Source organism: Polyergus mexicanus, unplaced genomic scaffold, assembly GCF_030449975.1.
Source record: "Polyergus mexicanus isolate NDT 795.1 unplaced genomic scaffold, iyPolMexi1.0 SCAF_15, whole genome shotgun sequence".
NCBI lineage: Eukaryota > Metazoa > Arthropoda > Insecta > Hymenoptera > Formicidae > Polyergus > Polyergus mexicanus.
In genome coordinates, this window is record NW_027223335.1 from 4,030,727 (window position 1) to 4,058,671 (window position 27,945).

Here is a 27,945-nt window from a genome sequence, read left to right on the forward strand (position 1 = left end):
AAGCAGTGGTATCAACGCAGAGTACTATATACACAAATATAATTATACAAAATACTAATATGCAGGGTGACAAAGAAAGCAAATTACGATTTGCATTTAGAATTTATGATATGGATAATGATGGTTATATAAGCAACGGAGAGCTTTTCCAAGTCTTAAAAATGATGGTAGGCAATAACTTAAAAGATACACAATTACAGCAAATTGTTGACAAGACAATATTGTTTGCTGATAAAGACGAAGATGGCAGGATTAGTTTCGAAGAATTTTGTTCCGTGAGTAATATATATTCATCCTTCTTTTACATAATATACAATATATTATATACAATATATTATATGATTGTTCTTTAGGTTGTTGGTAATACAGATATTCATAAGAAAATGGTGGTTGATGTTTAAGTGATACAAGTTTGCGAAAAACTCTTAATTTACAAAATGTATGTTAATTGAAATCTATAAATTAATAATCTATTATAACAACAGATTTATAGGATAGTTCTAACAAAGATCTGTTTAGAGTGAACTTATACGATTATTGTTCTTAAGCCTTTTATCATTACAAGTCTATCTAACCAAATTTACACAATATATCACACTAGTACAGTGCACGAATATTAGATCAATATGATACAGATTTGTTTTGATGTCGTGCCCTGTTAAAGATATTACGGAACAATTTAAATTATCTTGGATGTTCCTTTAAATACAAAGATCAAGAATGTGATCTTAAATAATTAAAGCTTTTAACTAGCATCTCGAGTCTAACGCTATATGTGATTTCCAAGATTTTCTTCAGAAACTTGTAGAGAAATATGTGTTTTCAATGCTATAAATAATTTGGACATAAATGCAGTTAATTAATATCTTTGTTTTAATGAAGCATGAAAGTAAATCAAATCTTGCATTATTGATACAATCATCATACCATAATTTATCATACTTCTATCATAGCTAAAAAAAAAATAATTGTTAATATTATCCTTAATGATGTTAATATCGTTAATATACTTAATAACTTCGACCAGAATTCTTAAGGATATTATTATTTTAAATGCTATTAATATTTTAGAGGAAAGTTGTAAAAGATATAATCTCTCCCCCCTTTCCCCAGCTACTCATATATATTATATTTATAAAAAACAATTTCAAATTGTGCATTCGAAAGATACACTGCAATTTATGGAGTTACAGAGAACATTTTAACTTTATTAAGTCACAGATTTATTCGATTAGCCTTTGTATGTATAAGACTTGTGTGTATAAACTGTGTATTGATATTGGATGTTTGTAATTTTCGAATGTGCGATTTATTTATTTAGATATTTATTTATTACTTATATATATATATATATATATATATATATATATATATATATATATATATATATATATATATGATTAGTAGAAGATACAATAATTTATCATATCAAGATATATTTAGATATTTATAATATATATAAGTTTATTTTACCATTGTTAATTGTTTCTATGTATACTCACATGTTATACGATCTTATCATATGTCTAATTAAAGTTTAAAATTGTGAAATATATATATTGAGATTAATCTGTATAAATATTGATACATATACAGGATGGACTAGTAATTTTGTATACCTGGAATATACATATAATGCATAATTTAATTTTTGAGATAAATATGCAAAATACAAATTTTTGCTTCTATTTAGATTAAATGTTTTGCAATAATCTATATTATGTTTTGTATGTATATTTTTTAATAATATTTGTTCTGTAAAAATATTATATATATATATATATAATTTAGTTTTTGCATTAGCACGCAATTTCTCTACATCCTTATGTGTGTATGTGTGCGCGCGCGGCTATACATCTTACACATTCTTACATCTCCATGTGATCAATTCTTAATTCGGATCTCTTGGGTTTCTGTATACAAGACGTGTTAGGCCGATATTACATTTGTCGTAAGACAAAGCCCGTATCAGACTACGCATTGAAGATTGAGATTGAAGATTGAAGATTGAAATTTAACCAATCAGGATAAAGAAATTTTAGTCCTTTTTGTTTATGCCTTATCCTTATAAGCCCGTATCAGACTACGCTCGCTGTAGAAAGAAAAGTACTACATAGGAGGCCCACTTTGTCTCTTTCCTAACATCTCATTGGTGATTTTGTCTCTCTCCATATAAAAAATTACCAATGAAATGCTAGAAAAGAGAGAAATATAGCCCTCCCCAAATATAGTACCTCTCTTTCTACAGCAGGCACGCGTTTGTCTATCTCGCATGCTCAATCCAGTCTATATATCTTATGATTGCGACGATCCAGACTCCAGACGCATCAGTGTTGGCACTGGTTGGCACTACTGTCATTCTCCTTCTCCCTCCTTGCCGCTTGCCATAGTTCTCATTGTTGCTGTTTTGTGGCCGGTGTGTTTGCTAGTTTACATTTTTGGTTGTTTCTCTCACGTAGAGCATTTCTTTTCGAAATTTGTCGAATTTTACTCAGCGGAGTTTATCAACGGATCGAGATAATCGAGATAATTGAGAGAAAACGAAGAAGATTTGTCGGAGGAGGTTGTCGGCGGCGGCGGAGAAGATGGAAAATTTGGAGGAGTGGTTGCAGGCGCTCGACGAGTTCCAGAAGATACGTCCCACAGTGATTCCACAAGAACTGGAGGATTATTTATGTTGGGTCGCCAAGACGGGCGATCCCGTCTACCAATGGCCGTTGATCAAAACGCTCTTCAGGGAGAAGCTTACTCGTGTAATGACAGATTTTTACGAGAACTGTCCCAATTTAGAATTCGCGACCTGTCCTAACGTGGAACACTTCAACTATGATGCTATGAAAAGCAATCTTCTCGAGAGATTAGAGTCATTTGCTAACGCACCGTTTACCGTTCAGCGGATATGCGAGTTACTGACATCGCCGCGTAAGGAGTACAATCGCGTGGATAAATTTATGCGCGCCATCGAGAAGAACATCTTGGTGGTTTCGACTCGCGAGCCAGGTCCCATAGCTAGACGCGGTGAAACGGGAGACGGTATGGTGAACGGGTCCGTCGAGGAGGATACAGCCTCGGTTATGCAGCAGCAACCACCATTACCACCACCTTCACCTTCACCTTCACCTTCACCTTCACCTTCACCTTCACCTTCACCGTCGCCGTCCTTGTCATCGTCACAGTCACAACTGTCATCGTCACCACCGCCACCATCGCAGCCACAGCAAACGACTCAACCGGAACAACCGACCTCTCAGGATGTCGAGATGGAATATTGGGAGAAGGACTGTACCTCAACTGTCACCATCAGCGTGCATACTGTTGCTGAAAATGAAACGCCTCTTCTACACAGTGATGTACCAACCGTTGCTTCTCCGTTGACTAAAAGCATATTTACCGCGGACGAGACTGCTCGAGAGAAGCTAGAACAAGTCTCCTCTAGAACGGAAATTGCAACTTCTAATTATATTTCTGCCACTTCAGAGTTCTCTTCTGTGTCGAATTTAACTTCGCAGTCGCACGAACCGATATCGCCAAACGCATCGACTGTTCCCATTGTGCAAAATCTACCAGCTGTTGGAACAGTGATCAATGACGAGATCATCAGTGACTCACCGTCTGTCGGTGCTACTGATATAACGGAGGTAATTATGAACGAAGACACTAACTCTCAATCCAATCTAGATATAGAAAATAAGGAAATTGAAGCAGCGAGAACAGCGAGTTCCATGACGACGACGACGACGACGACAATGACAACGACAATGACGACTACGACGACGACGACGACGACAACAACGACGGCGACGACCGCGACCACGACGACGACGACGATGGCGACAGCGATAGCGGTAACAACGGCAGCAACATCGACGACATCGGCAGCGGCAACAACGACAGTAACCGTAGTGGCAACGGTAATACCCTTAACGACAGATACTACCCGAAATCTACAAGCTGCTTTCCAAGCAAAACACTTTGAATCTGATAACGACAACAAGTGTTTGGATAGTAAATCCGATGAGAAAGGACCAATTCCATCGACGATAATCAGCGTGGACGAGGAAGGAGTCGGGCATTCCATGAAAAGCGAAGAAACGGCGTTGAATAAATTGAATTCCGAATGTATGGATTCAAACGAAACGTCTTGTAATGAAAATAGATTAATCGAAAATTTATTAGAAACGGACATTGATATGAGATCCGAAACTTTGGCAAATAATACTGAAAGTGTAAATGCCAAAGAAATAGTTTCAAATAAATCAAAGGAAGAGAATACATCGATTTTCGAAGATTCGGACAAAGAAAATTTGCGTTCCAAGAGCGGCGACGACATAAAAACGGCAATATTTATCGAATCTGAACTTGAAGAAAAAGAGAATAAAGTTACATCCGATGAATGTATGAGCGCAGTCATTGTATCTAACAATGAAGCATTATATAAACCAGAGAAAACTGAGATGTGCTCTAAAGAAGTGTCCGCAATGATTTCTTCCAAGGAAAGTTTTATACATGACCAATCTATAAGCCAAAAAACTGAGAATACGCAAGTAACGGATAATGTTATAGAAGCAGTTCCTAGAGTAGCATCTCCCAATAGCAATGATAATGAACAAGAAGTTGAGATTCCAGAATTTAGCACGAATAATTTGAAAGTTATGGAAATTTCCAATGACAAGGCTGCTCTTGTCGAACCTGTAGTATCATTTCCAATAAGTACAATAGAAAAATCTAAAGAAGCAACATCTGTAATCGAAAAATTTGTTCCTGTTTCACCTACTGTCGAGATGACAGAAAGTTCTGATGATATCAGTTGTCAATCTTTGAAAGATGAAAAGTTAACAGAAATACAAGATGATAATTTAACAAATGCGCAAGATAAAGCAACAGTGTGTATTACGACAACAGAAAACCAATCTTCTGTAATAGAAAGTGTAATTTGTATAAAGAAACACGAATCTACAGAATTAATGGAAGTCGACGACGAAGAATCATTATCAACGTTTCAACAGGATGAACCTATGGAGCAGGAAACAATGGAGGAGTTGTCAAAAAGTTAATCCTAACTTATTTAATCAATCGCTGTTTCTCTCTGTTCAACATTTGATATCTATTTTTTGGATAGATATTGAAATAAGAGTCAACACATAAGTATCTTTGCGCATAAACAAGCTCCTTGTGCGTGGTATGCATATAATTTCTACAACTGTTAATTATTAATTATATGTGAAATTTAAATTATGAGTAAATATTAAGTAGCTTTCAATGAAGTTCTCTTGACTGAATAGCTCCGGCGTTCACTTATAAAGAGATTTATCGAAATGAATTTTCTCTAACTCTTAAAAGAAGAAAAAAAAAGAAAAAGAAAAAAAACACTGCCTACTCCCAGAAGATTGTAATACTGAAAAACCGCTTGTGTATAGAAGCCAGATTTGGTAAACATTTCAATATAGATTTATACAAATACCGTAAATGTCTGCTTAGAATAAGGTTGTGCCTATAAATATTATGTATATTGCGTATTGCACAAATATATCTAATAAATAAATTTTTAAATAATGTGCGTAAAATCAGTACCACAGATTCGAGCAACATCTCGTGACCGAGATAAACGAAATATAGCTTCGTTTATGTAATCACAGCCTTATACTAAGTTTCGATTAAATCTCGAAATATTTATATCTCGGAATTTAAAATTGTTAGGCTAATTCCGAAAATATATTCGAGATTGATCAAAAATATATTCCTTATAAACCTTTCTATACCGCGCAACAGCATTTGGAGATGTTAAAGCAGTGTTGCTTCGAAAAGATGTGTATTGAAACATTGATTAAGCTAACTTAAGATCGATATTTTACGAATGTATCGCCTATAACTGGAGAGTCAGTGTATAAAGTATATCTCATGATTTCATAAGTGGGCAAATAATTTTTTTTACGAATGTTTGCTATATACACATAAAAAAAAAGAAATTAAAATTTGGGCTAGCTTTTTGACCTGTTCTTTTTGATTGAAAATATAATATCCTGATTCTAAGTAAATAACTGAACAGCAAAGTTATCGACTCTATGCGGATCTGAACGTAACTCTTTAGGCAGCCCATCACAAAATTATAATAAAATTTTTAATAAAATATTGATTCACACGAGTTAGGATCCGTTAGGATTATTCTGAACCGCTTGCAGTTACATGTACTTGCACAAAATGTTCTCAAGCGGATTCGAATTCATTGCTGATCTATGAAAATGTTATTAGAATATATCGTAGGAATGGGATATTAATTTAATAATTGATATAGATTAATAAAACAACATAATACACGAATGTGGATATCTCAAAAGAATAGCTGTACATTATTTTATAAGAAAATATATAAAAATAAGATTGTGTCAACATCTATCTTTTATTCACAGCGAGTACCTGATCTGACCTTATGCTTTAAAAAAGAGAGAGAGAGAGAAAAACAATCAGATGACATTATAATGCCATTCTCCACAATATAACAATAATTACAATAATTATATGTAAATACTTGATTGTTTATAAGAATTTTCGCTAATTGAACGTTACATATCTTTCTACAATATTCAGCAATAAACAAATAGAGCAATAGACGTAATATTGCACTTCCCTTCTTTTATTCCAAGTTTGTGATATATTACTGCCAAAAAAATATGCTAATATAAAATTTGTTTAATATTACTTTTTTTTTTTTTTTGTGATAAAAATATACATATGTATATATGTACATATAATACACTGGTATACACCATACTTGGAAAGAACCTTATAACAAATCAAGGGATATACTATTACATTCAATGATTCCTGTACATTATTTTATGCAAATGTTTGATGTTTCACCAACTTTTTAAAATAGCCGTGCTCCAAGTTTATGAGTTCGACATAAGTACCAGTTTCTGCCACTTGTCCTCTATCAAGGACCACGATTTTATCAGCGTTTTTTATTGTACTAAGTCTGTGAGCAATCGTTATTACCGTCCTGCCACGGATAGCACGTTCTAATGCTTCCTGAACGAAATACTCGCTTTCCGCATCTAAGGCACTGGTCGCTTCGTCCAATACTAAAATTTTTGGTTTCTAAAAAGAGAGAAAGGAATAAAAGAAAATATTTTTTATACCGATAAAGAGTTATTTCAATAATTATAATTATAATTAAGTTTACCTTTATTAATGCTCTGGCAATGGCGACTCTCTGACGTTGCCCGCCACTAAGCGCGATACCTCTTTCCCCGACTATTGTATCTAATCCATCCGTCATTTTTTCTGTAAACTGTAATACATGCGCTTGTTTCGCGGCTTCTTCTATATCGGAATCTGTCGCGGTTTCCATTCCATATAATATATTATCCCTTATCGAGCCGCTAAAAAGAATTGGTTCTTGGGATACAATACTAATTTGTGACTTTACCCATATAGGATCGAGTAGACGGAGATCGTGATTATCCAAAAATATCGATCCCTTCGTAGGATCGTACAGTCTTAATAAAAGTGATGCTACGGTAGATTTTCCAGAACCCGAGGAACCGACGATAGCTGTCATGGAACATTTTTCTATATTTAAATTAAAACCTTTCAATACATGTATCGTTTTTCGTGTTGGATAAGCAAAGAAAACGTTTCGAAACGTCATGTTTCCCGATAATTCCTTCTCTAATATTTGTCCACCCTGAACAGGAATAAGCGGCTCTCGATTGATCAACTCGAATAGACGAGCATTCGCTCCTAGAGCCTTATTTAATTCACTGTATGCTGTAGATAATCCGTTTAGAGATATTCCCACATATCCCGCATATAACAGAAAGGCGCTTAAGTTTCCAATTGTTATATCGGAGTTTGAAACCATAAATACTCCATTGTAAAGGACCGAAAGAACAATAGCATTCCCAGAAAGACCAGTCATACCAAAGAACATTCCTCTATATAAGCTCTCTTTGTAACACAATCTCAAAACGTCTTGTAGCTTAGCGCTGTATCTGTCAATTTCGCGTTTCTCCTGCGCAAATGCTTTAACTGTCCTTATATTACTAATTCTTTCCTCCGCAGTCGTGTTGAGCACTGCGAAACTGCTCTGTAGATCCTTGGATAGTCTTCTCAAGACGCGTCCCCAAATGGCAGCAACAATTACAACAGGCGGTACTATAGCTAGGCCGAGTAAAGCTAGTGACGGCGACACATAAAACATCATAGAGACTCCTGTAACGGCCATAATAGCGGAGCGTAAACCATCCGATACGTTGGACGTAACAGCGGAGCTAATAAGTTGCGTATCTCCTAAAAAAAAGTTGTAAAATCAAAAAAGATATGATGTAAAATAAAGTCAACATGCTTCAATGATATATTAAATGCAAAATATATATATATATATATACCGCTTAATCTGCCGACTAGTTCTCCCGTACTTTCTTTATCAAACATTGCCGTTTCCTGTTGTAAAATCGCAGCGTACGCCTTTTTCCTTAGAGACTGCGTAATTCTATGTCCTGCTGTAGACATCAAGTAAATCCTGCTAAAGTTGCTCACACCGCCTATGAGAAATATTACAAAGAGAGCGAACGTTAGCTGATTGAGCTTTTCTGTCACGCTTGTTTTTTCCATATCGTTGATAACATCTATGATTTTGCCAAAACAAAACGGGACAGCCATAGTTATACTGGAAGACACGAGCAGAAATGCGATGGCCTTCATTAGGTTCCATTTTTCAGGCGCAGCTAATAAAATTAGATTCTTTAATTCCGAGCTCTTCTTCGTCTTAACCGAATGTACGATGGGTATCGAAGTGTCGGATCCAATAGCATTAGATGTATGATGTCTCAATTCAATAAATATACATCCTTTCCTTGATATTCTGATGTTCTGTCTTGTTAAACACGAGCCAAAGCCAAACAAGTATTTCCGCGACATCCTGACACTGATGCCGCAACATCCTGATTTTCGCAGGATACCAGGATTAGTCAATAATTTCCAGAGAAGCGTCATATTATACTATATTCTGATTATCGCGCTGATTATGTGACATGCAAATTTTGTGAATAATGAATAAATAATCGTTAACAGAGTAATCTCTTGTAAGAGTCAGCCTCTTCGGCTCAGAAGGTTTCTAACCTAAAAAGTACAAAATCGTACAAAATCTCATTGTAATATATAGTTACGCCTTTGAAAAAAATACGATTAATTTTTGAAGTAAGGGAAACTCTCTTTCGGCAATGAGTTTGATTCCTGATGATTAAACGATCATTTTATTTATAAGCTAACTAGGCGTGTTGCGAAAGGTAATGGCACCCTTGAAATATATGTCCATCGACAAACGGGAGAAGTTCATTGTGCAAAATTATGCAGTATCGATTAAAAAGTTTGCATAAAATTAATTTACGTAAAATTTCGCCCGACGATTATGAAAATTCGGCACAATCGGCCGACGTCGTTTTTCCGCGGCAAAACTCCTCAAGCCCAAGCCCAGTATCAGACTATCGATTGGCTATTGGGATAGAGAATATTTTAGAATTTCCTAGAATTTCTAGGGTTTCGAAAGGTTACTTGCAACGGTAGCCAATCGATACATCCGACACTCATTGTCAAGTTGATTTCAGCGTCTCGCGCTCGCCCACAGACCTCTATATTAATACTAGATCGCTAACTCCCTTATATATTGACCGAAAAATTAACCATGAAAAGTATGTATCACGTATGAGAGAAGTAAACATCTACATATGCATGATCTAACATAAGTAGGAATCATGTGTGTATGTACTGTGTGCGCATGCGTTGTGTACATACTTTTCGAAGGCATGTAATCGCAGGAGTTAGCGGTCTAGTATTATATAGAAGTCTGTGGTTTCGCCGTCTTTATGTTATACTCGTATACTGTGTAAAGTGTCGTAAACATGGCGCTCAATCTCACTGTCAAAGTGCATCCCGTGGTTTTATTTCAGATTGTGGATGCTTACGAACGACGAAAAGCGGAATCATTGCGCGTTATTGGGACTTTATTGGGTAATGTTTATACGCACGTTGAACAAGAGTGCGAGGGATCTTTCGCTTTGGCGGAGTTTTGACAGCCGCATGAACACGTGTTTTTCGTTATTTCAGGTACCGTGGAAAAAGGGATAGTTGAAGTAACCAATTGCTTTTGCGTACCGCATAAAGAATCCGAGAGCCAGGTAGAAGCCGACCTTACTTATGGAATGGACTTGTACGATTTAAATCATCGTGTTAACGCGCAAGAGAATATTGTCGGTTGGTGGGCCACTGGCAATGAGGTTGAGTTTTAACCCCTTCTTTTCCTTTTACCGAGTACTTTATACTTATATATTTTTTCGGGTATTATATAACCGAATAGAAAAATGTGAAAAATGTTTCTCAGGTCACCACACATTCATCCGTTATCCATGAATATTATGTGCGAGAATGTAACAATCCGGTGCATTTGACCGTTGATACTACATTGACGAATACAACGAGAATGGCGATCAAAGCTTACGTATGTGTTCCGTTAGGAGTGCCTAATGGCAAGCAAGGTTCCATGTTCACGCCGGTTAAAGTTCAGGTTCGTAAAAATTGTAACTAGATATATTTGCTAGCGACTTGTATCGTGGAACGCAAAAACATTTTAACTGTATTAAAATTTTGTTTTATATATAAGATTATCTTTAAGCTTGTTAAATCTTTCTATACAGATTAGATGCTACGAGCCGGAAGTTGTAGGACTGCAGTTATGCTCCAAGACTCAATTGCATGCGCATGTACAATCCGGGGTAAAATCTACCGGAGGGGTAGAACCCATGATGGATCTTGCCCAAGTCTCGGATGCTTGCTCCAAACTTTCATTAATGCTAGAACAAGTACTTGCGTATGTTGACGATGTTTTAGCAGGGAAACACGTACCGGATAATCAAGTAAGTATAAATTTTCTTTTTAATGCTTATTTAATCAATGATTCACACGCGACAATTCTTTTGTTTCAGGTCGGCAGAGCCCTACTGGATATGGTACATTCCGTGCCGAAAATGACTAGTGATCAATTCGACGAAATGTTTAATAGTAATGTTAAGGATCTTCTGATGGTTGTCGCATTATCGCAATTGATAAAAACGCAATTGCAACTTAATGAAAAGCTTACACTACTTACAACTCTGTGATTAAAAGTGTTTAATTTTTTATATCGTATAAACATGTAATGCAACGGAAAGCTAATACGAACGATTCATTTCCCATATATTTAGATTCCTGTTAATAATATCATCGATCGTGTGTTGGGATTTCGAACAATGTTTGATAAACAGTGCGAAATAATAATTATATCAATGAAATATAAAAAAATAGCATTACAGGATGATACAATTACAATATATGCAATTATAAATAACTACAAGAGTATAAATTATTTACTTTTTTTCATAAATTGATAAATCAAGCGGCGTATTCGTTCATACTTCGTAAGACGTTTCGTCTTTTTGATTATCTATAAGACTAGACCAATCGGGAACTCGATTCGTTTTTAAATATATTTCTTTCGTTAAGCATCGTAATGGTAAATCTGTTGTGCCAAAGATAGCACCGCCTAACCATGCTGTATAATTTGGTTTACTAGGTGCTGTGTGAAATTTAAACGATTGTATTTTTAATTTACTTTTATACAAATCGCTTTGGACTAAAGCCAATAATTCCAATTTCAAACGGCTCGCAAAGCCCTTTGTCATTGTTGTCCCACCGATGAGTATTATATTTTCGACTAACAATCGCCTCGTATCCAAAGGACACTAGTATCAAAATTAGCCAATGTAACATTAAATGTAATAAATATATATATATATATATATTTTCAGTTATATGAGAGATTTAGATTATTACATAATGGTGAAATATTAAAATTGCTTTATAACAGATCTTGTCCTTACCTTAACGATAGCATCGAGTATCATAGTTGGCAACGAGAGATTATCATTATCTCTCTCCCATAGTATTTCAAATGCCTTTTCTCTAATTTCTCCGGGTATCAAAATTCTTTTAACACTAGGATACATAATATCGGGAGGAGGAGTAGGCGCGTCCTTTGTTCCTAGCTTTGTAGATCTTTCCAATGTAGTTGTAAAGCATGTTCTTACTTTGATATCTTCTAATACCTTTTCCGATAAATCTATATCGCTTGATATATCGTTAAAATATTTCCTTAAGTTTCTGAAAATTATAAGAATGTAATTAGCGACGTCGTGTAAATATTATAAGAAAGGAAAAAGTGCAACTCACTCGTGTATAACTTGTCCAGCCAGAGGCAATGCCTGCCAAGCTTTGAGAACTGGTATTCCCTCAAAGATAGGAATTAGGATCGCTTCTCGATATCCGACGTCCAATACCAAAGCTGTATCAATACCAAGAGTACTAATTGTTGCTAAATGGCTCGGTAGAAACAATATAGAACCAACTTCAAAATGTTTAAACATCACTTTTGCAATGGTATCTCTAAATGATGTCACCGCCAATGGTGACTCCAGGAGCAATATTCTTGCATCTTTCGGACTCACCACAACATACCTGCGTCATAAAAATTGTCTCGAGTGAAGATCTTCAGAGATTACATAAAATAAAAACGTATCGTAATAGAAACGTATCGTTTTACTTAAAAAACAATAGATGAAGAAATTCTACAAGAAGTTGATACAAGTCCTCAACATCCGTATGATCGATGATTCGCCGTATTTTTTTGGATTCCGGACATCTCACTTCCGTTCGGATAATACCACGTGGAGACGCTTCTCCGGCATAGCCAAATCTATGTTGTCATATATATGTGAATGTATTTAATATATAAACATATTCTATCAAAATATGAAAAAGAGAGAGGAAGAGAAGCTAATGAAATTTCGGTAAATACCGTTTCTTTTTCTCGCGATACTCACTTCGTGTACGCACTGCCGATATCAAAAACTATCATCTGCTTATCCGAAACATATCTCACACCCTCGTATCCGCGAAGCATTTTCTTCAACTCGTTCCACACTCTTTTCCTCTTTTTCGTTGTAATCAGACAATATATATGTATATATATAATGTCAGAGTCGTTTGTCGTTTGACAGCTAGAACAGACAGAACAGACCGAACAGATCAAAGAGCAAAGAGATTTCCTTGTCAATCGAACGCTTCGAAACTTTCGTAGCGTCAAACGAAACACATCGAAAAATCCAAAGGAACATATGGTACGTGTGTGTTCTTAAAGCGTTCCAAGTTTGACCAATGTTCGAAAATCCAGTTTGATCAATATTATATAATAGTCAAGATCGCGATGAAACGAAGAGTCGCATTACTATGAAATGAAATTCTCCATTCGATCTATGGACTTTGCATTCGCCGAAGCCAAAGCGAGGAGCGACGAATGTAAATATGGCCGCTTGACAAAACATTCCGAGCAGCAGCGATTAAACGACACCGTATTGCTTTCGCTCACGGACATGTTGCACGGTGGCCGCGGCCGCGGAACGACGGAGGACGGAACGATGTCATCCTGACCGCTCGAGTTTCTTGCGTGTATAAAGTAACGTGACGCGTGACGCGTGACGCAACGATCAACGATCGACGATCGACGACCAACGATCGACGACCAACGACCAACGACCAACAGCCAACAGCCAACAGCCAACGACGAGTCGACGGAGCCGATTCGGAGAGAGAGAGAGAGCGCGCTCGTGAAAAATCATATTAAATCAAATCGCGAAGGGGCGGATCGCTTCGCGACGTGTTCGCATTGTTCGCAGTTCGTAAGGCGATCGGTGCGATCGCATAAAGGGGATCCGCGAGCTGAGAGCTGAGACTCGCGAGTCGCGAAGGAGAGAGAGGGAAATTGATCGCGCGAGATCATGACAATTCTATCGAAGAAGAAGACGAACGCGCCGAAAGACAGGTCGCGCGAGGCAGGCGCTGGTCCCGAGGTCGACGTTCATCACGGCGTAGTGCAGAACGAGCACAACTCCGGCAACATCGCCCTACCGAACAGTCCTTATCAGGTGAGGCGCATCGTGATTTCCGGAGAATTGCTCTCTCTCGCGCTCTCTCTCCCCGCACTCCCTCCGTCCCCCTCCCCCTCCCACCTCCCCTCTCCATTTTTACTTAAGCATGGTTTTAAAAGACGAGTGTTTTGTGTACCGACTCGCTGACTAGGTTCGCGGTGCCAGCGGATTCGCCGTCGATCTGCATGGGGTTCAAGCTGATCATGGATCCCATAATGGTCCCATAGTGTTGACCAGCAACTCGTATGAGGTATGACAAAGGCAACTTCTCTCCTTTCTTTATCTCGGATAGTGTGGAGGTATAAATCGTCTCTTTGTACATTAGAGTGACGTAAATTTAAAATAACATAATAATAATAATAATAATAATAATATCAGTAAATGCATACGAATAATAATGTCAGTAAATAAATTTATTGTATCGAATAATATTTATTTGATTAAAAAAATAACGAGCCATATTGTACAATACTACGTTACATACAATCGCTATGTGCAAGTATTGCACGATTGAATATTTAATCACAAATTTTTTTTTAAAGATATATTTTTCATCGATTTATAATGTTTTTATATATATTTACAGGCAAACGTAGACCGTCGTGAAGATAAACACTTTGAAGATGGAAGTGGCCCGAGCCATGGTAAACGTCATAGACAAAGAGCCAGTCCTCACAGGTATTTAAACTTGGTTCGAAAGATAAAGACTGATCAAAAAAATATATTTCATAAAAAGCGTAAATTACATTGCGTTCTTATATTGCAACATTTATTTCCGCGGGTCTCGTATAATTGACATAGAGTATGATATACAAAAGAAGTTGCGTATATTTGTATAATAGATATTTGTGCTTATTAGATATTTAATAAAAGAGGTCTATTGATCTTTTAATAGCTGTATCGGCAGATCTTCGCGTGCAAAACGTGACCGAGAAAGGGACAGAGGCAGGGAAAGGGAGAGAGAAAGAGAACGCGAGAGGCAAGCTACTCCACCTGCTGCTTCTTGCAACGGTTCCCAAGGTAATGCATTTCTTTCATATTTGCATCGCGATTAAAAGCCACTAAATCTCATTATCGCAAAACCATGAAATTATTAAAATAAAAATGTGGAGCGCTGGATAGTGAAATTGATTTATTTAGGTGATATAGATTCTAGTGTAAGTGGGAGAGTAAGCATTGTTGGAAATGCTTCAAATTTGGATGAACTGGCAAATGGCTACAACAGCGGTGATGAATATACGGGACGTACTGAAAATAATCTTACATTAGTGGAGTGGCAGGAAGTCAGTATTAAATTTTAAATTCAATATTTTGTGTGAATATGATGTGTTATCTTGTACTCGTGTATATCACGCTCTATATATCTTTAACAATCTAGAGGGATAGATGGTTTGAGAAGCGTCTTAAGAAAAAGGGTCTTATAATAAAGAAGATGGCGGAAGACGGAGCTTGCTTGTTTAGAGCAGTAGCGGATCAGGTTTATGGAGATCAAGAAATGCATGGAATTGTACGAAAGCACTGTATGGATTATATCGTAAGTGTGTGTAGACTAAGTAAGATAACATAAATAATATTACATTGATGCGCAGCTTGGCTGAATTATATACTTCTTTTAGTCTTCCAATCAGGAGTTCTTCTCGCATTTTGTAGCAGAAGATTTCAGCACCTATGTAGACAGGAAGAGGCAAGAATATGTTCACGGAAATCATATAGAAATGCAAGCTATGTCAGAAATGTACAATCGTAGCGTACAATTGTACTGTTACAGTACCGGTATGTAACGCCTTTTTTGTTAATATAGTAGGATTTTTTTTTATTTTGCTCTTTTTTGTGTTATTGATCAAATCTTTGTTTCTCATGTAGAACCTATCAATATCTTCCATACTATGGTGCAAAGTGACAATGAACCAATCAGATTATCGTATCAACGTGGCAGCCATTACAACAGCATAGTTGATCCATTCAAGGCCACTATAGGTGTTGGGCTTGGTTTACCATCGTATAATCCTGGTGCTGCTGATCGCGCCCTGATATCGGACGCAGTTCGTCAGAGCGAGGAATTACAAATTGAACAGGTAATCATTATAAGTTCATATCAACAAATCTGAATTTTTTTATACGATATCCAATTTGGCTTTACAAATATATTCAAAAGATATTCTAAAATTTCAATTTCACGTATGAAAGACAATGTTGGAGGATAAAATAAAAGCCACCGATTGGGAAGCGACTAATGAAGCTATCGAAGAACAAGTGGCCAGGGAAAGTTACTTACAATGGTTGCGCGATAACGAAATGCGTAAAGCAGTAAGTAAAAAATCAATTATCGAAATTATGCCAGTTATTCTTTTATTGGAGCAAAAAGACTCAGTCACGATTTTTGAATCAAGCGTTCAGCCAGTAGTAGCAGTACGAGCACAGTTACGAGCGCGCAACATAATCATTCACACTTTCATTCACATGGAGGTCGTGGACAGCAGCGTAGCCATACCTCTTCTCCGACCACGACACAAACTAGCCAAGATAATTTACGTAATTCTCCAAAGGTCCGTTTTTCATTCTATTCATACGACAGACATTCATGCTTAAGATATTATTTGTAAAAGATGTTCCTATTATGATTGTTAGGTCAGCGATGCGGTACGATACAACAAAAGATCACCGCAGCATCAGTCGACTCAAGGTTCTAGCATATCTCATTTGCCATCGGATTTTGAAGTGAAGATGATGTCGCAGGAACCTGTACCGGGCAGTAGCAAAGAGGCGAATGCGTCACCCGACATTTCATTGTTCAATCGCCTTCCTCCTGAAGTATTCGGTAATAATATTTAAATTATACATCGATCTCTAAATATTAAAAAAATCAGAACATATAAGGAAAATGCAAGATTTCATAGTAACTATCGTGAATTTCCTAGGTCTGACAGATTGGGAAGACAGCCATATACTTTCACAAGTACTGGCGACTTCGCAACAAGAATATTTGGATAGCCTGAAGCAGTCACGCGTGTCCGCCGGTAGCGATGGCGCCAATACGATAGAATCTAGTAACAGTGCTATTAACAATTCTTGAAATGCAGTCGATAACGACAAAGTTCAAAAAATATCAGAGTATAAATATATATTACATTTATATATTGCAGTATCATCTAATCCCGTATTGTGCTAGGGCTTAAGGTGATTTGTTTTCTCATCCTCAAGTAAATGTTGCAATAATCACTATTTGGTTTTGTCCTTTTAATCTTGTCTCTTTTGCGTTCTGTCTCTCTTTCAACAACACAGCTATACAATAACATATGTATAGCACTTTCTAAAAGTACATATGTCATAATTGTTAGACGCTTTATTAACACTAATAAAATAGCTGCGTAACTTATTTTTCGTTGCGCAGTATACTTTCATGTTATAAATTGATCAAAAGAGTTTATAAATCATTCCGAAATTGTTACTGTTGAAGTTTTTTTTTTTTTTTTTTTTTTTTTTTTTTTTTTTTTTTTTTTTTTTTTTTTGTTACAATAACCACGTTTTATCACGATCAATGTTCTACGTTTCTATGTTTTGGGATTTGATATTTATCATCTATAAAAACATGCAATCTGTTTAGGCAGAATATATATATATTTGATAATTGTGATGTTTTTCCTTAATATAGTTTAGATCACAAAATGCTTTAGAGAAATCTGCATTGCATTTGTAAAAAAAGAAAAAACTAAATAAAAAAATATCATTTATATATATATATATATATATATAACTATAATTCTCTAATTTTTATTGGTATTTAATACAACCATCCTTTTAATTTAATAGGATTATCATAATACAAAAAATAATATATGATAAATCTCTTGAAATTTAATTTTAAATATTAATGTTTGAATATTTGCATTTAAATTTATAAATTTGTCGATTTAATTTCTATCATAAAATATTTTTCATAAATCAGAAATAAAATTTTCTTAAATTAAAGTTTGCACAGAATCGAAGAATAGAGTTTTTGTTATACTAAAACTAAATTCAGCATACACAAGTCTCTTAATTTTTTATTAAAATAAATTGATATTTATATATTCGAATGTGTTTGTATTTATTATATATATCTGAAGTCGATAAAAACAAAGCTCTGTTCTATATATACATACTATGTAAACAGTATAAATTTGTTGCTCAAATGAGAATCATTATGTTTGCGCAGGTTTCTGTTTGAAATAAACAGAAATGTTTCCGTTTATATGGCCTATCATAACAAACTGAATAGTCCTTCAATAAGGAGTTATGTGTCACAGACGAAATATTTCCATAATTTTGCCTTAAATAAAATGATTTAAAGTTTTCTCGTTTTGTGAAAGTGAAAATGGATCCAAACATCGACGATTACACATTCGAAAGCATACTTGGCAAGGGAACCTTTGGGTATATATTATAAAACTCTTGTATAATGCGGGAGATGTGCTCTACGTGCTGTATAGAAATTTACTATATTTGATATAGATAGCTATATATATATATATATATATATATATATATATATATATATATATATATATATATATATATGCACACATATATAAACGATTCGATATATTTTTTTACGAAATAAATATATGCTTTTAGAACTGTGTACTTGGTGAGAAGAAAGAAAGATTTAAAGCCGTTTGTTATAAAAAAACAGGATTTAAATGCGATCAAATATTCACCCTCCAAGGTATATAATTGCACACAATATCGATCCCTCTATTTGGATAAAATACAAAATTCGATATCTATTTCGTAATTCAGAGAGCATTAGGGGAGATACGATGCCTAAAAAAATTGAGACATCCAAATATAGTATTTTATTACGGAGCATGGAAGAAAAATAATCATAGCTATATTCTTATGGAGTATGCAACTCGATGTACTCTCAAGGATTTGTTGGAAAAACGAAAAGTACCACTTAAAGAGGAGGTGATTATAGAAAAATGTAATTATAGCGATAATCAATAAAACGCGACTTCCAACAATTTTTAATTTTTAATTAAATGTTGAGCTTCTTTAATTTGTATTAATTGTGAAAAATATAAAAAGTGTATCATAAAGAAATATTTTTTCTTAGGATGCGCTATACTTGTTTTCGCAAGTTATTTTAGGAGTACATCATATTCACTCAAATAAAATTCTTCATCGAGACTTAAAACCAGAAAATATTATGTTGACTGGGAGCCGCGGAGATATCGTTAAAATTGGCGATTTTGGTCTCGCAAAAAGTATTCAAGAGTACGCATCGATAAGTCAATTTTATGACAAAATATATTTTTATTTATCCATTTTTGCATATATTAATTCTTTAACTGGAACATATGCGTTGAACTGCCCTTTTGAAATTATAACGAATGTCTGCTAATCTAATATTTGCACAGTTATCCATATGAAATAAGTCTCATTTTATTCCGCGTTATGTGTTTTCTCTTTTTATTTTGTAGAGATTCAATAACTTGTCACGCAGGATCTTACTATTATATGGCTCCAGAAATGTTCACTGCACACTCGTACAAGCTTAAATGTGATATATGGAGCCTGGGTGTTATATTATACGAAATGATTACAAAGAAACTTCCATTTCCAGCTACGGTAAATTAAATTGATTAATCACGAGACGAAGTAGTCAAACTAACATTATGCAATATTGTGCATAGAGTATTTTTAATGTTTACATTCATTTTTTATCAAAAAGATAATATTTCTTCTGAAAAGAGAAAAACGGAAATAATACTTTTATATCGCAGAATATTTATATTTTTACGCTACACGTTACAATGTATAATATCCTTTATCCCTGCGAGAGTAAAAAGTATTCTCTCGATTATTATTTCAGAGTCTAGAGGAGATTACGAAATTAGTGTTCAACAGCCCACCGTGGCCTGTACCACAACAGACATCAGCATCCGTCATTAATCTAATATCGAAAATGTTGAGGAAGCAAAGTTCGTGCCGACCACGCACTGATCAGCTCGTACTTTGCCCTTTTCTTGTCCCTTACATCGTTCGAGTATACTTAAACCTCGGGCGTAGTATTAATCTCACTGAACGAGAACGTGAAAGCTTTGGATCGCACATCTTCTTAAAATTCCTGAATTCATCGCATATCATCAAAAAATGACATTTTGATATATGCATTCTTGAGGAAAAATTGAACGAAAAATAATATTACCACATTCACAGAAATTTATTCTATCTAAAACTGTACGTTATAAATGACTAGAATATTGATTGAGTTTTTGTAAAAGTGCTTCTTATCGCGTGTCAATTATATCCTATACAGCTCAAAAATTTTTTCATCTACTTTTTTATACATATAAAATTATCTTTCTTATGTTATTAATAATGAGTTCATATTTTTGTTTCTTTATATTATGTACAATGCGATTAAAAAAAAAAAAAAAAAAAAAAAAAAAAAAAAAAAAAAAAAAAAAAGTAATTTGTGAGTTATGGGAACGTAATGAAAAAGCCTTCGTATTTCAATTAAATGACATGTTATTGCGATTTTTTATACTTTTAATGTTTTTACTGACTTTATATATGTAATTTGCGATTCTCTCTGAATTAAGAATAACTTATTTTCATATTTTATAATATATAGTATAACACGTATGCTTGGCGCGCAAGCTTTCTGTTATTTTTTGAATAATAATGCTCTGCATTAATCATAATCCTCTATAGGAAATTAAATTATGAATGATTGAATATATATTATGTCTAATGATTGAAAAACCATCATTTCGAAAGCGATATGCGGAACCGATTTACCGCTAGTGGAAACGGTCAGATTTTAATCTCGACATTATTACGGCACTCTGCCTCGATGGAATTTCATTGTTCGACTGGCTATTGCGACGAACGGGCCCCGAACTGGAGATTGGAAGCGTAACGATCGGAAGTTAAGGCCGGAACTGCGTGGATACACACCGCTTCGTTCCGTGCCGCGGTCCTGAAAAACTCTACAGTTCGCATCTCATTTGTATAGATATCATACTGCCGATCTGTTGTCAGTGCCATCCGAACATTTGCTCGTAACAGTGAAATTAAAAAAGGAGTTCTCGAAGAATTTAATGCAAAATAAGTTAAAAAACCATAAGTAAGATCCATTTTTTTTTGTATTTACAATTAGAGTAGAACTTGTGAATTATGGCTTTACCTTTTAATTACGTTTAATCCATCAATTTATAGTTGACATCTTTACCATTTATTCCGGTATCAACGTTAGAGCACTATCGTATTTCACGTGTGAAACAGTTCCTTTGTATACTTTAGGGAAAAAGATTTTGTTAGACGATTCTGCTCCATGTCAAAATCATCATTAATAATTTTCGAAGATTTTGATGTGTGATCGAATAACGAATGATACATGACGCATGCATCCAAGTACAAATCCTGCGAAAAATAGGTAAATTGAACGAGCAATCGCGAGAGAAATTCACTCTGTAAAATTATGTATTATGTATTATGTATTATGTACTCTGTAAATCTATAATGATAATTAAATCATGATTAAAATAATAAAAAAAGCGAAAAAGTATAAAAACATATATAAATAATTATTTTTCAGTTTTCACACAAAATGTAAGCTAGATTTTAAACTGTGGAATTTCTAATTTTCTATATTTTAAAATCGAATTTTCAGATTGTGAAGAAAAAATTTTACAAATTGAATTCTCGACGATTCTAATTCTAATTCATTTTATAGATAGAGTGAATTTTCGAACAGTGCAATTGTATCCGGACATGTGGTGGGTTTTATTACTGAGCTGCTGGCCGTATCCATTATCGTGGAGCATAACTTGGTATCCTCCAGTTGCCTTAAATGCTATGCTCGGAGAACAAGTCGATCTCGTGGGCGCAGTTAACGCGACTTCCGGTTGGACGAGAAATACCGCGAACAATGAAGATTTCAATGATGCGGTCAACGGCTCAGAATCCGGCATCAATCCGGGCCAGCCTCCCGTCATCAATTCCGTCGATCGCGAACCACTGGACGAAGTGGAGCGCATTGAACCTAGGCAATGGCCAGGTAGACCGGATATCCTTCCTACTCGCAGCACAGCGCCTTTTACCACGGAAACATCTTTATCGCCCAGATCACCGCAACCTACCACGCTAGCACAGAGACATCCTTCCACACAAAGGTTTTTAAACATCATAAAGAGAAACCTAAGTAATAAGATATTTATTTTAGTTATATTCTGGCGCTGACAATAGTTGAGTAAATAAATGATAGAAAAGAAGTGATTTCTCATGAATCATACTTCAGGAATACAAAATCACTCTAGTTTTTACAAACTGTTATATTGTAATATTAATTATGTAAAATTATATAAAATAATTTTGTACATACCTGTAATTTTGCATTTGTATAGATATCCTACAGTTACCGTACCACCTCCGACGGTCACTGTTGATGAGGTTTTCTGCGATTTCGGACCGATTCCGTCAATGCCACTTTGCGAGTGGCAAAATGGTAATGGCGCTTTGGAATGGACTCCAGGTACCGGAATGGGAACAAACTGGTTGGGTGGACCATCGATCGACGCCACCAGCAGCACTATGGACGGAGGGTAATATATTATTACATATTATTATATTATTATTATTATTATAAAATATTATCGACTGAAAATGTTATTCTCTTGAGAAATATAATAGTAAAAAAAAATTAATTCTTCTCAATATCAAATTGTATAGATAAATAGAGATAAATATTTTTTATTCACATACCATCGCATACTCTTCCTTTTACATAGCGAAAGATGTAATGACTCCCTTGCATCTATATTTCCCATTTAATATATTTCAATGAATAATCCTGAGCACGAATTAACGTATTAGATACGCCTTTCTGGAGACATCGCAAGTATCTTCAAAGGATCTGAAGTTCAAAAGCCCAGGAGGTCTTCTGCATAGTCCACAGCTAGGTAGCACTGGAGTCGCTGGTACATGTTTCATGTTCAAATATACCATGGACGGTCTCAGTATCGCAGGACTGCGAGTATTGCTTCATGTCGGAGTGGACGAGTTCTCATTTAAGAAGGAAGGAACCGAGGAATTGCCTATAGAAAATACCACAACGGCAAAACCCTGCGAATCAGTAGAAGTCGTGGAAGAGCGTGTGCTGTGGCATGCGCAGTATTACACGCTCGGAGTATGGCAGCAGGCTCAAATACTGTACACTTATCCTGAGTTACATTCGGTACATTATTATAACTCAATCAAAGATTTAATTAGTAAATATAAAGAAATGCTATTGATTAATACAGATTAAAATCACAATTACATGACAGGATTTAATTGACAGCAATAAGTTTGTGCTCTTAAAAAGCTATTTTTATAACTTTTCTATCTATTTGTGAATGATATAGGATTCAACATCCGAAATGTGATAGTTTGACGAACAAGTTAATACAAATAATTATAGAAGTACCCAAATTCATTCAAAACTATATTACATATATTTTTGTTGTATTTGTTTGTCAAAATTATATAAAATCTCAGGCAAAATCTTGGCAATTAGGTGATTATTGAAGGCGTTCCGGTGGATTCCACAGACCCGTCGCGTCTCTATCGTGGATATATTGCCATCGATGACATAGATTTGCAACCTGGTACATCATGTATTGGATTCTGCAACTTTGCCGGTGGTTTCTGCGACTGGAACAACGATGCGGAAGATGATTTTGATTGGACTATAGTGAGTGCGCTACTAAATTGGGAAAAAAAAAATATATATATATATATTTCCCCCCAAAGATTGTGTTGTCTTTCTTGCTCTTTACTACAAGTTATCTGCAATGGATACCTAGAGAAAACACATTTTCAGAGTCGCGGAAGCGGAAATCCCACGACCGGGCCAGCAATGGACAGTTCCAGTGATCGTGCCACAGCCGGTGGTTACGCTTTCATCGATTCCAGCTTTCCGCGAAGACCTGGTGACACGGCGAAATTGATAAGCTCAAGCTTTCCAGCAACCAGCGCTGACATGCCAATGTGTATGCACTTCTGGTTTCACATGTTCGGATCCGGGATAGGCTATCTGAAGCTCTTTTTACGTCACTTTCGCAGTTCAGATAATCAGGAGATCTGGGGTCTGTCCGGAAATGCGGGCAACGCATGGTTCATGTCGCAAGTCACGATCAGTTCCCTCGATGATTTTCAGCTAATTTTCGAAGCGTCGGTAGGGAATACCGGCATGGGGGATATCGCCATCGATGATATCTCGTACGGATTAGGTGCTTGCCCTGGTATGTTCTTGAACAGATTGTTTAAAATTTGTCGTTTGATGGTCAAAAATTAGATTCTCATGTCTTTTCAAATTTTCTTCCAATAATCTATGTTGGCTCAAAAGTTTCGCCGCAAGTGGCCGGCCCGATACCACGGGATTGCACTTTCGAGGTCGATGAATGCGATTGGATCAATTCGCGGGATCCAGATCGTGTCGAATGGGAGAGAGTGTCCACCCAAGTGTTAGGCCCGAGAAATCAGAGGAAACCGTATAGCAACGGACACACGGTTAATCGACGCAACGAATACTTTCTGGGATTAGGACGTCTTCGGGGTGCTTCGCGATCGTCCGGAGGTGGTACCGCTCAATTGGTCAGTCGAGAGATGAAGGGTACAGAGGAACCGCTCTGCATTACGTTCTGGTATTTTATGTTCGAGCCATTCATCGATTCCACAGGTCCTAGTTTGGGTGAGTAGATATTTCCTTCAATAGAAAAAATTAAGATAAGTTTTCTTTAGTAAAATCAAATTCCTTATTTTTGAAATCATAATATTGATTTTGTAATTTACTTTATTTTCCTTCTGAATGTATAGCTCAGATTTTTTCTTTTAATTCTTATTTAAGAATTAGGAATGTAATTGAAACTTTCTTATTTTCCAACAATAATTATCTTTACAAAGAAAATAGGAAGAGTTGAAAGTTCAATTTAATGCAGGATAGATTGGTTCTTTAAAACGATAAGTACTATACCTTTCATAGGTATGCGATTTTTGTTCAGCGAAAATGAAAAGGGGTAATACACGAATTTGTAACTTTATAGGTGTCTTGCGATTGTATGTGCAAGCAGTCGGCGATATTTCGACGGAAGCTAAACCGATATGGCAGCTGTATAACAATCAAGGTCCCACATGGAGCTATGCTCAGGCTAACATAAATGAAAATACGAATTTCAATATCGTGTTCGAAGGCACATGGGGTCCGAATAGAGCAAGCGGTAGTGTAGGAATCGATGATATCTCCTTTTATACAGGCAATTGCAGCGGTAAATAGTAAATATTTTTATTTTTTTCTTCGCATCTATCTTTTTTCTTCTCCTCTCTTTAAAAAAAAATTAATGATCTTTTAGCAATATTACTCTCTCTTATATTTTTCTTTCTTATTTTAAATATTGTATTAAACCTATATTTTATTTACATGCAGTAAAACCATTGAGTGCAGCCGTTCGCGCGGAAGATTGCAGCTTCGAGAAGGATTTGTGCGGATGGGAGAACATAACTGTATCCGATAACGATCGGGCCGTGATGTGGCAGCGTGCGTTTCAAACTCATCGACCGGCTCAACTATTGGATAGGACCTTTGGTGCAACCGGCGACTTTGTCTTCTTCGACATCTTCACGACGAATAAGCAATCGACGAAAGTTAAATTGCGATCGCCCATCATCGACGCTTCGCCTGATGAGGAATTTATATGCTTCACTTTCTGGTTCGCCGCGTTCGGTGTGGAAGAGTCCACTGCTTTGCGAGTAATCAAGATGCCTAGCGAAAACGCTGATGAGGAAAACGAGGACGAGCAAGAACAACCAGTACAAACGTTAAAACTATAAAATCGAATAAAATTTATATAAATTAAATATCACGTTTTGAGAAAAGAACAATTTTAAATCACTTTTACACTTTTTATATTTTAGTATCCGACATACAAACCGAGTATTCATTTGCGAAAACGAATATATATGCATTTCTGTATTACACTTGTCATTTCATTGTTGCAGCTATGGTCATTAACAGCTAAAGGATTTAACAATCCACGACCAGTATGGATGCCAGCCCAAGTAACAATTGAAGCACGAATTCCATATCGACTTATTCTCGAAGGAAGCGCCAGTAATGGAGGTTTTGCTGTCGACGACATAAAATTTCAGCCTTTAACCTGCGCAAGTAAGATTAATGAATTATAAAAATGCAAATATAAATATGTTATAAAAAATATTAATATATTACCTTTTTCAGCTCGGCCAGCCAGTGCTCATCCAATTGTAAATGTGATATAAGGAAAACTACATAGTAAATGTATAACAATTTTTTGCAGTATTGAAATAATTTCCTTTTTTATCATTTGTAATCATTATTTATATGTACTCTATGTATGATATATATTAACTATTATTGTATAATAAAAGTAGAATAATGCAATGTAAGAAACAAAATAAAAATTTTAGTTAAAGATAACAAAATTATATAAATTAATAGTTAATCAAAGTACATACATCAAATAATTTTTATATAATCTAAGAAACTCCTATGTTATTATTTAAACAAATAATACATACATACAAAAAAGATCTTTTTACTTATTAACGCTTATTATTCTACTAATAAACAGAAAACAATAAAAATTGTATTATATTGCAGAATTAAATAATATAGACCTGTCCACAAATTGCGGTATTTGTGTAAATATCTCCTATATAATATTATAAAGTTATCAAAAGATATTTAATATCACGAGTATAATGACAAATTATATATAATAATCCTGCCAAAAAAATCAGTACTTTTATTAAATATAAATTTAAAAGTCTTGGCTTTGATCTGGTTCTTTAAGTTAAATCGCTGTAGTTTATTTGCATCTTCTGGATAAAATACTTCCACAATTGTCATAGCTTTCTTGTCATTGCCAGCCTCTACATGACAATCTTTTCCAACAAAACCACCTTGAAATTCTATTTCAAAACTAGAAACGTTACATTCTTCTTCAAAGTTAATAATAATCCATTGTGGGCTTCCCTACAATATATTGTTTGTGTTAATTCTTAAAGAGAGAGAGAGAGAGACGGAGTATTCCTATAAAAAAGTTTAATTACTCACTGCATCAGAATTCCAACATGTTTCATTGGAATTATCAAACATGTACTTTTTTCCGTAAGATCGAATATTTTTGTTTAGCACTGAACTAACCCTATAAACAGAATATTGAATCACTGTTAAAAAATCTTGAAATATATGTTTCTCTTCTAAAGTATTATATTTAAAAAGTTACTTAATTACAAATGAGTTTTTATCTTCAGTTCTGCTCACTATTTTATGTATAAGAATAAAAGACTAACCGGCAATCAAATTTGTTTCCTTGCAACAAAGAAGACATATCGACTCGTTAGTTTTTCGTCTATAGCAAAGTAAGTTATCATACTTGTTACAATTTCATGCGCAATTCTCGTTACGCTACTTAGCGTTTATATGTGTATGTGGGGGGGGGGGGGGGGAGCAGCTTATAAATTATAAAAAAATATAATTAAACACTCGCGCTTCTCTAGACTATAGACTAGACCATAGACATAGTATATCTAGACCGAGTGTTAAGGAGTGGGAGCCGAGGTGCATCTAGAAAAGGATATAAGGCATACTCTACCGTGAACTACCACAAGTGAAAACATCGTCCTGCTACGCAATCACACCAAATCACACGCGGTCTTTAATACCACGCAAATATAACGGGGAGCACACACTTTTGCATAAGCGCAAAATCACAAGCATAAGGAAATTGATTGGTCCATTTCCTTATGCATAAAACAAAATTGACCAATCAATTTCCTTATGCTTAAGAAAATGGACCAATTTTCTTATGCTTGTGGTTATGCGTTTATGTAAAAGTGTGTGCTCCCCGCTTTAGAAGCAGAG

The 27,945-nt window shown here is 35.3% G+C and overlaps 7 protein-coding genes and 1 long non-coding RNA gene across 11 annotated transcripts; 5 read left to right on the plus strand and 3 right to left on the minus strand.

Annotated features, from left to right (window-relative positions):
- The first annotated feature begins 69 nt into the window (after window positions 1–69).
- LOC138939920 (uncharacterized) lies at window positions 70–1,595 on the plus strand. The gene is made up of 2 exons (XR_011447915.1): window positions 70–275; window positions 354–1,595. It is a non-coding gene; the product is annotated as an uncharacterized lncRNA (long non-coding RNA).
- Window positions 1,596–2,356: 761 nt separating this feature from the next.
- On the plus strand, window positions 2,357–6,623 carry LOC138939760 (uncharacterized). The gene has a single exon (XM_070307897.1). The coding sequence runs from the start codon at window positions 2,586–2,588 to the stop codon at window positions 5,052–5,054; it is 2,469 nt and encodes an 822-aa protein (XP_070163998.1). The 5' UTR covers window positions 2,357–2,585; the 3' UTR covers window positions 5,055–6,623.
- On the minus strand, window positions 6,360–9,475 carry LOC138939761 (ATP-binding cassette sub-family B member 10, mitochondrial). 3 transcript variants are annotated; one of them, XM_070307899.1, is made up of 4 exons: window positions 9,121–9,379; window positions 8,388–8,942; window positions 7,181–8,289; window positions 6,360–7,095 (listed from the first exon to the last, which is right to left on the minus strand). In XM_070307899.1, the coding sequence occupies exons 1-4, from the start codon at window positions 9,149–9,151 to the stop codon at window positions 6,835–6,837; spliced, it is 1,956 nt and encodes a 651-aa protein (XP_070164000.1). In that variant the 5' UTR covers window positions 9,152–9,379; the 3' UTR covers window positions 6,360–6,834. The 3 variants fall into 3 exon arrangements, with proteins under 3 accessions (XP_070164000.1, XP_070163999.1, XP_070164001.1); XM_070307900.1 differs by lacking the exon at window positions 9,121–9,379 and adding an exon at window positions 9,389–9,475 and having other exon boundaries at window positions 6,362–7,095; XM_070307898.1 differs by having other exon boundaries at window positions 6,361–7,095; window positions 8,388–9,379.
- Window positions 9,476–9,860: 385 nt separating this feature from the next.
- On the plus strand, window positions 9,861–11,357 carry Eif3f1 (eukaryotic translation initiation factor 3 subunit f1). Its single transcript, XM_070307819.1, has 5 exons — window positions 9,861–10,008; window positions 10,105–10,274; window positions 10,379–10,561; window positions 10,692–10,910; window positions 10,980–11,357. The coding sequence occupies exons 1-5, from the start codon at window positions 9,900–9,902 to the stop codon at window positions 11,151–11,153; spliced, it is 855 nt and encodes a 284-aa protein (XP_070163920.1). The 5' UTR covers window positions 9,861–9,899; the 3' UTR covers window positions 11,154–11,357.
- On the minus strand, window positions 10,909–13,996 carry Arp10 (Actin-related protein 10). The gene is made up of 6 exons (XM_070307818.1): window positions 13,317–13,996; window positions 12,912–13,088; window positions 12,632–12,784; window positions 12,262–12,546; window positions 11,913–12,192; window positions 10,909–11,774 (listed from the first exon to the last, which is right to left on the minus strand). The coding sequence occupies exons 1-6, from the start codon at window positions 13,460–13,462 to the stop codon at window positions 11,442–11,444; spliced, it is 1,374 nt and encodes a 457-aa protein (XP_070163919.1). The 5' UTR covers window positions 13,463–13,996; the 3' UTR covers window positions 10,909–11,441.
- On the plus strand, window positions 13,340–17,466 carry Duba (Deubiquitinating enzyme A). 2 transcript variants are annotated; one of them, XM_070307816.1, is made up of 12 exons: window positions 13,340–14,012; window positions 14,167–14,265; window positions 14,602–14,693; window positions 14,911–15,035; window positions 15,156–15,298; window positions 15,394–15,549; window positions 15,632–15,788; window positions 15,879–16,090; window positions 16,203–16,322; window positions 16,406–16,561; window positions 16,644–16,833; window positions 16,934–17,466. In XM_070307816.1, the coding sequence occupies exons 1-12, from the start codon at window positions 13,866–13,868 to the stop codon at window positions 17,086–17,088; spliced, it is 1,752 nt and encodes a 583-aa protein (XP_070163917.1). In that variant the 5' UTR covers window positions 13,340–13,865; the 3' UTR covers window positions 17,089–17,466. The 2 variants fall into 2 exon arrangements, with proteins under 2 accessions (XP_070163917.1, XP_070163918.1); XM_070307817.1 differs by having other exon boundaries at window positions 15,165–15,298.
- A 1,451-nt stretch (window positions 17,467–18,917) lies between these two features.
- LOC138939701 (MAM and LDL-receptor class A domain-containing protein 1) lies at window positions 18,918–26,460 on the plus strand. Its single transcript, XM_070307772.1, has 11 exons — window positions 18,918–18,962; window positions 21,739–22,177; window positions 22,409–22,606; window positions 22,878–23,238; window positions 23,560–23,736; window positions 23,866–24,286; window positions 24,391–24,735; window positions 25,088–25,309; window positions 25,468–25,850; window positions 26,040–26,205; window positions 26,278–26,460. The coding sequence occupies exons 2-11, from the start codon at window positions 21,777–21,779 to the stop codon at window positions 26,316–26,318; spliced, it is 2,715 nt and encodes a 904-aa protein (XP_070163873.1). The 5' UTR covers window positions 18,918–18,962; window positions 21,739–21,776; the 3' UTR covers window positions 26,319–26,460.
- LOC138939702 (nuclear receptor 2C2-associated protein) lies at window positions 20,488–27,569 on the minus strand. Its single transcript, XM_070307773.1, has 11 exons — window positions 27,375–27,569; window positions 27,136–27,226; window positions 26,269–27,054; window positions 25,462–26,197; window positions 25,018–25,365; window positions 23,845–24,750; window positions 22,767–23,748; window positions 22,387–22,593; window positions 21,796–22,202; window positions 21,190–21,425; window positions 20,488–20,982 (listed from the first exon to the last, which is right to left on the minus strand). The coding sequence occupies exons 1-3, from the start codon at window positions 27,410–27,412 to the stop codon at window positions 26,770–26,772; spliced, it is 414 nt and encodes a 137-aa protein (XP_070163874.1). The 5' UTR covers window positions 27,413–27,569; the 3' UTR covers window positions 20,488–20,982; window positions 21,190–21,425; window positions 21,796–22,202; window positions 22,387–22,593; window positions 22,767–23,748; window positions 23,845–24,750; window positions 25,018–25,365; window positions 25,462–26,197; window positions 26,269–26,769.
- Window positions 27,570–27,945: the final 376 nt, after the last annotated feature.

Bases quoted from the DNA above. Each gene is read 5' to 3' on its own strand.
- LOC138939702 (XM_070307773.1), bottom strand. From the start codon at position 27,412: ATGTCTTCTTTGTTGCAAGGAAACAAATTTGATTGCCG. The intron at 27,227-27,374 runs GTTAGTCTTTTA...TTCTGTTTATAG, and splicing joins GGAAACAAATTTGATTGCCG to GGTTAGTTCAGTGCTAAACA. The intron at 27,055-27,135 runs GTGAGTAATTAA...AATATATTGTAG, and splicing joins CATGTTGGAATTCTGATGCA to GGAAGCCCACAATGGATTAT.
- Eif3f1 (XM_070307819.1), top strand. From the start codon at position 9,900: ATGGCGCTCAATCTCACTGTCAAAGTGCATCCCGTGGTTTTATTTCAG. The intron at 10,009-10,104 runs GTAATGTTTATA...TCGTTATTTCAG, and splicing joins CGTTATTGGGACTTTATTGG to GTACCGTGGAAAAAGGGATA. The intron at 10,562-10,691 runs GTTCGTAAAAAT...CTTTCTATACAG, and splicing joins TCACGCCGGTTAAAGTTCAG to ATTAGATGCTACGAGCCGGA.
- LOC138939760 (XM_070307897.1), top strand. From the start codon at position 2,586: ATGGAAAATTTGGAGGAGTGGTTGCAGGCGCTCGACGAGTTCCAGAAG.
- LOC138939761 (XM_070307898.1), bottom strand. From the start codon at position 8,994: ATGACGCTTCTCTGGAAATTATTGACTAATCCTGGTATCCTGCGAAAA. The intron at 8,290-8,387 runs GTATATATATAT...ACTTTTTTTTAG, and splicing joins ACTAGTCGGCAGATTAAGCG to GAGATACGCAACTTATTAGC. The intron at 7,096-7,180 runs GTAAACTTAATT...CTCTCTTTTTAG, and splicing joins TTGCCAGAGCATTAATAAAG to AAACCAAAAATTTTAGTATT.
- Arp10 (XM_070307818.1), bottom strand. From the start codon at position 13,462: ATGTCCGTGAGCGAAAGCAATACGGTGTCGTTTAATCGCTGCTGCTCG. The intron at 13,089-13,316 runs GTAATGCGACTC...TGTCTGTTCTAG, and splicing joins ATGGAGAATTTCATTTCATA to CTGTCAAACGACAAACGACT. The intron at 12,193-12,261 runs GTGAGTTGCACT...TATAATTTTCAG, and splicing joins GCTGGACAAGTTATACACGA to AAACTTAAGGAAATATTTTA.
- Duba (XM_070307816.1), top strand. From the start codon at position 13,866: ATGACAATTCTATCGAAGAAGAAGACGAACGCGCCGAAAGACAGGTCG. The intron at 14,694-14,910 runs GTATTTAAACTT...ATCTTTTAATAG, and splicing joins CAAAGAGCCAGTCCTCACAG to CTGTATCGGCAGATCTTCGC. The intron at 15,550-15,631 runs GTAAGTGTGTGT...TACTTCTTTTAG, and splicing joins AGCACTGTATGGATTATATC to TCTTCCAATCAGGAGTTCTT.
- LOC138939701 (XM_070307772.1), top strand. From the start codon at position 21,777: ATGTGGTGGGTTTTATTACTGAGCTGCTGGCCGTATCCATTATCGTGG. The intron at 22,178-22,408 runs GTTTTTAAACAT...GCATTTGTATAG, and splicing joins AGACATCCTTCCACACAAAG to ATATCCTACAGTTACCGTAC. The intron at 23,239-23,559 runs GTACATTATTAT...CTTGGCAATTAG, and splicing joins CTTATCCTGAGTTACATTCG to GTGATTATTGAAGGCGTTCC.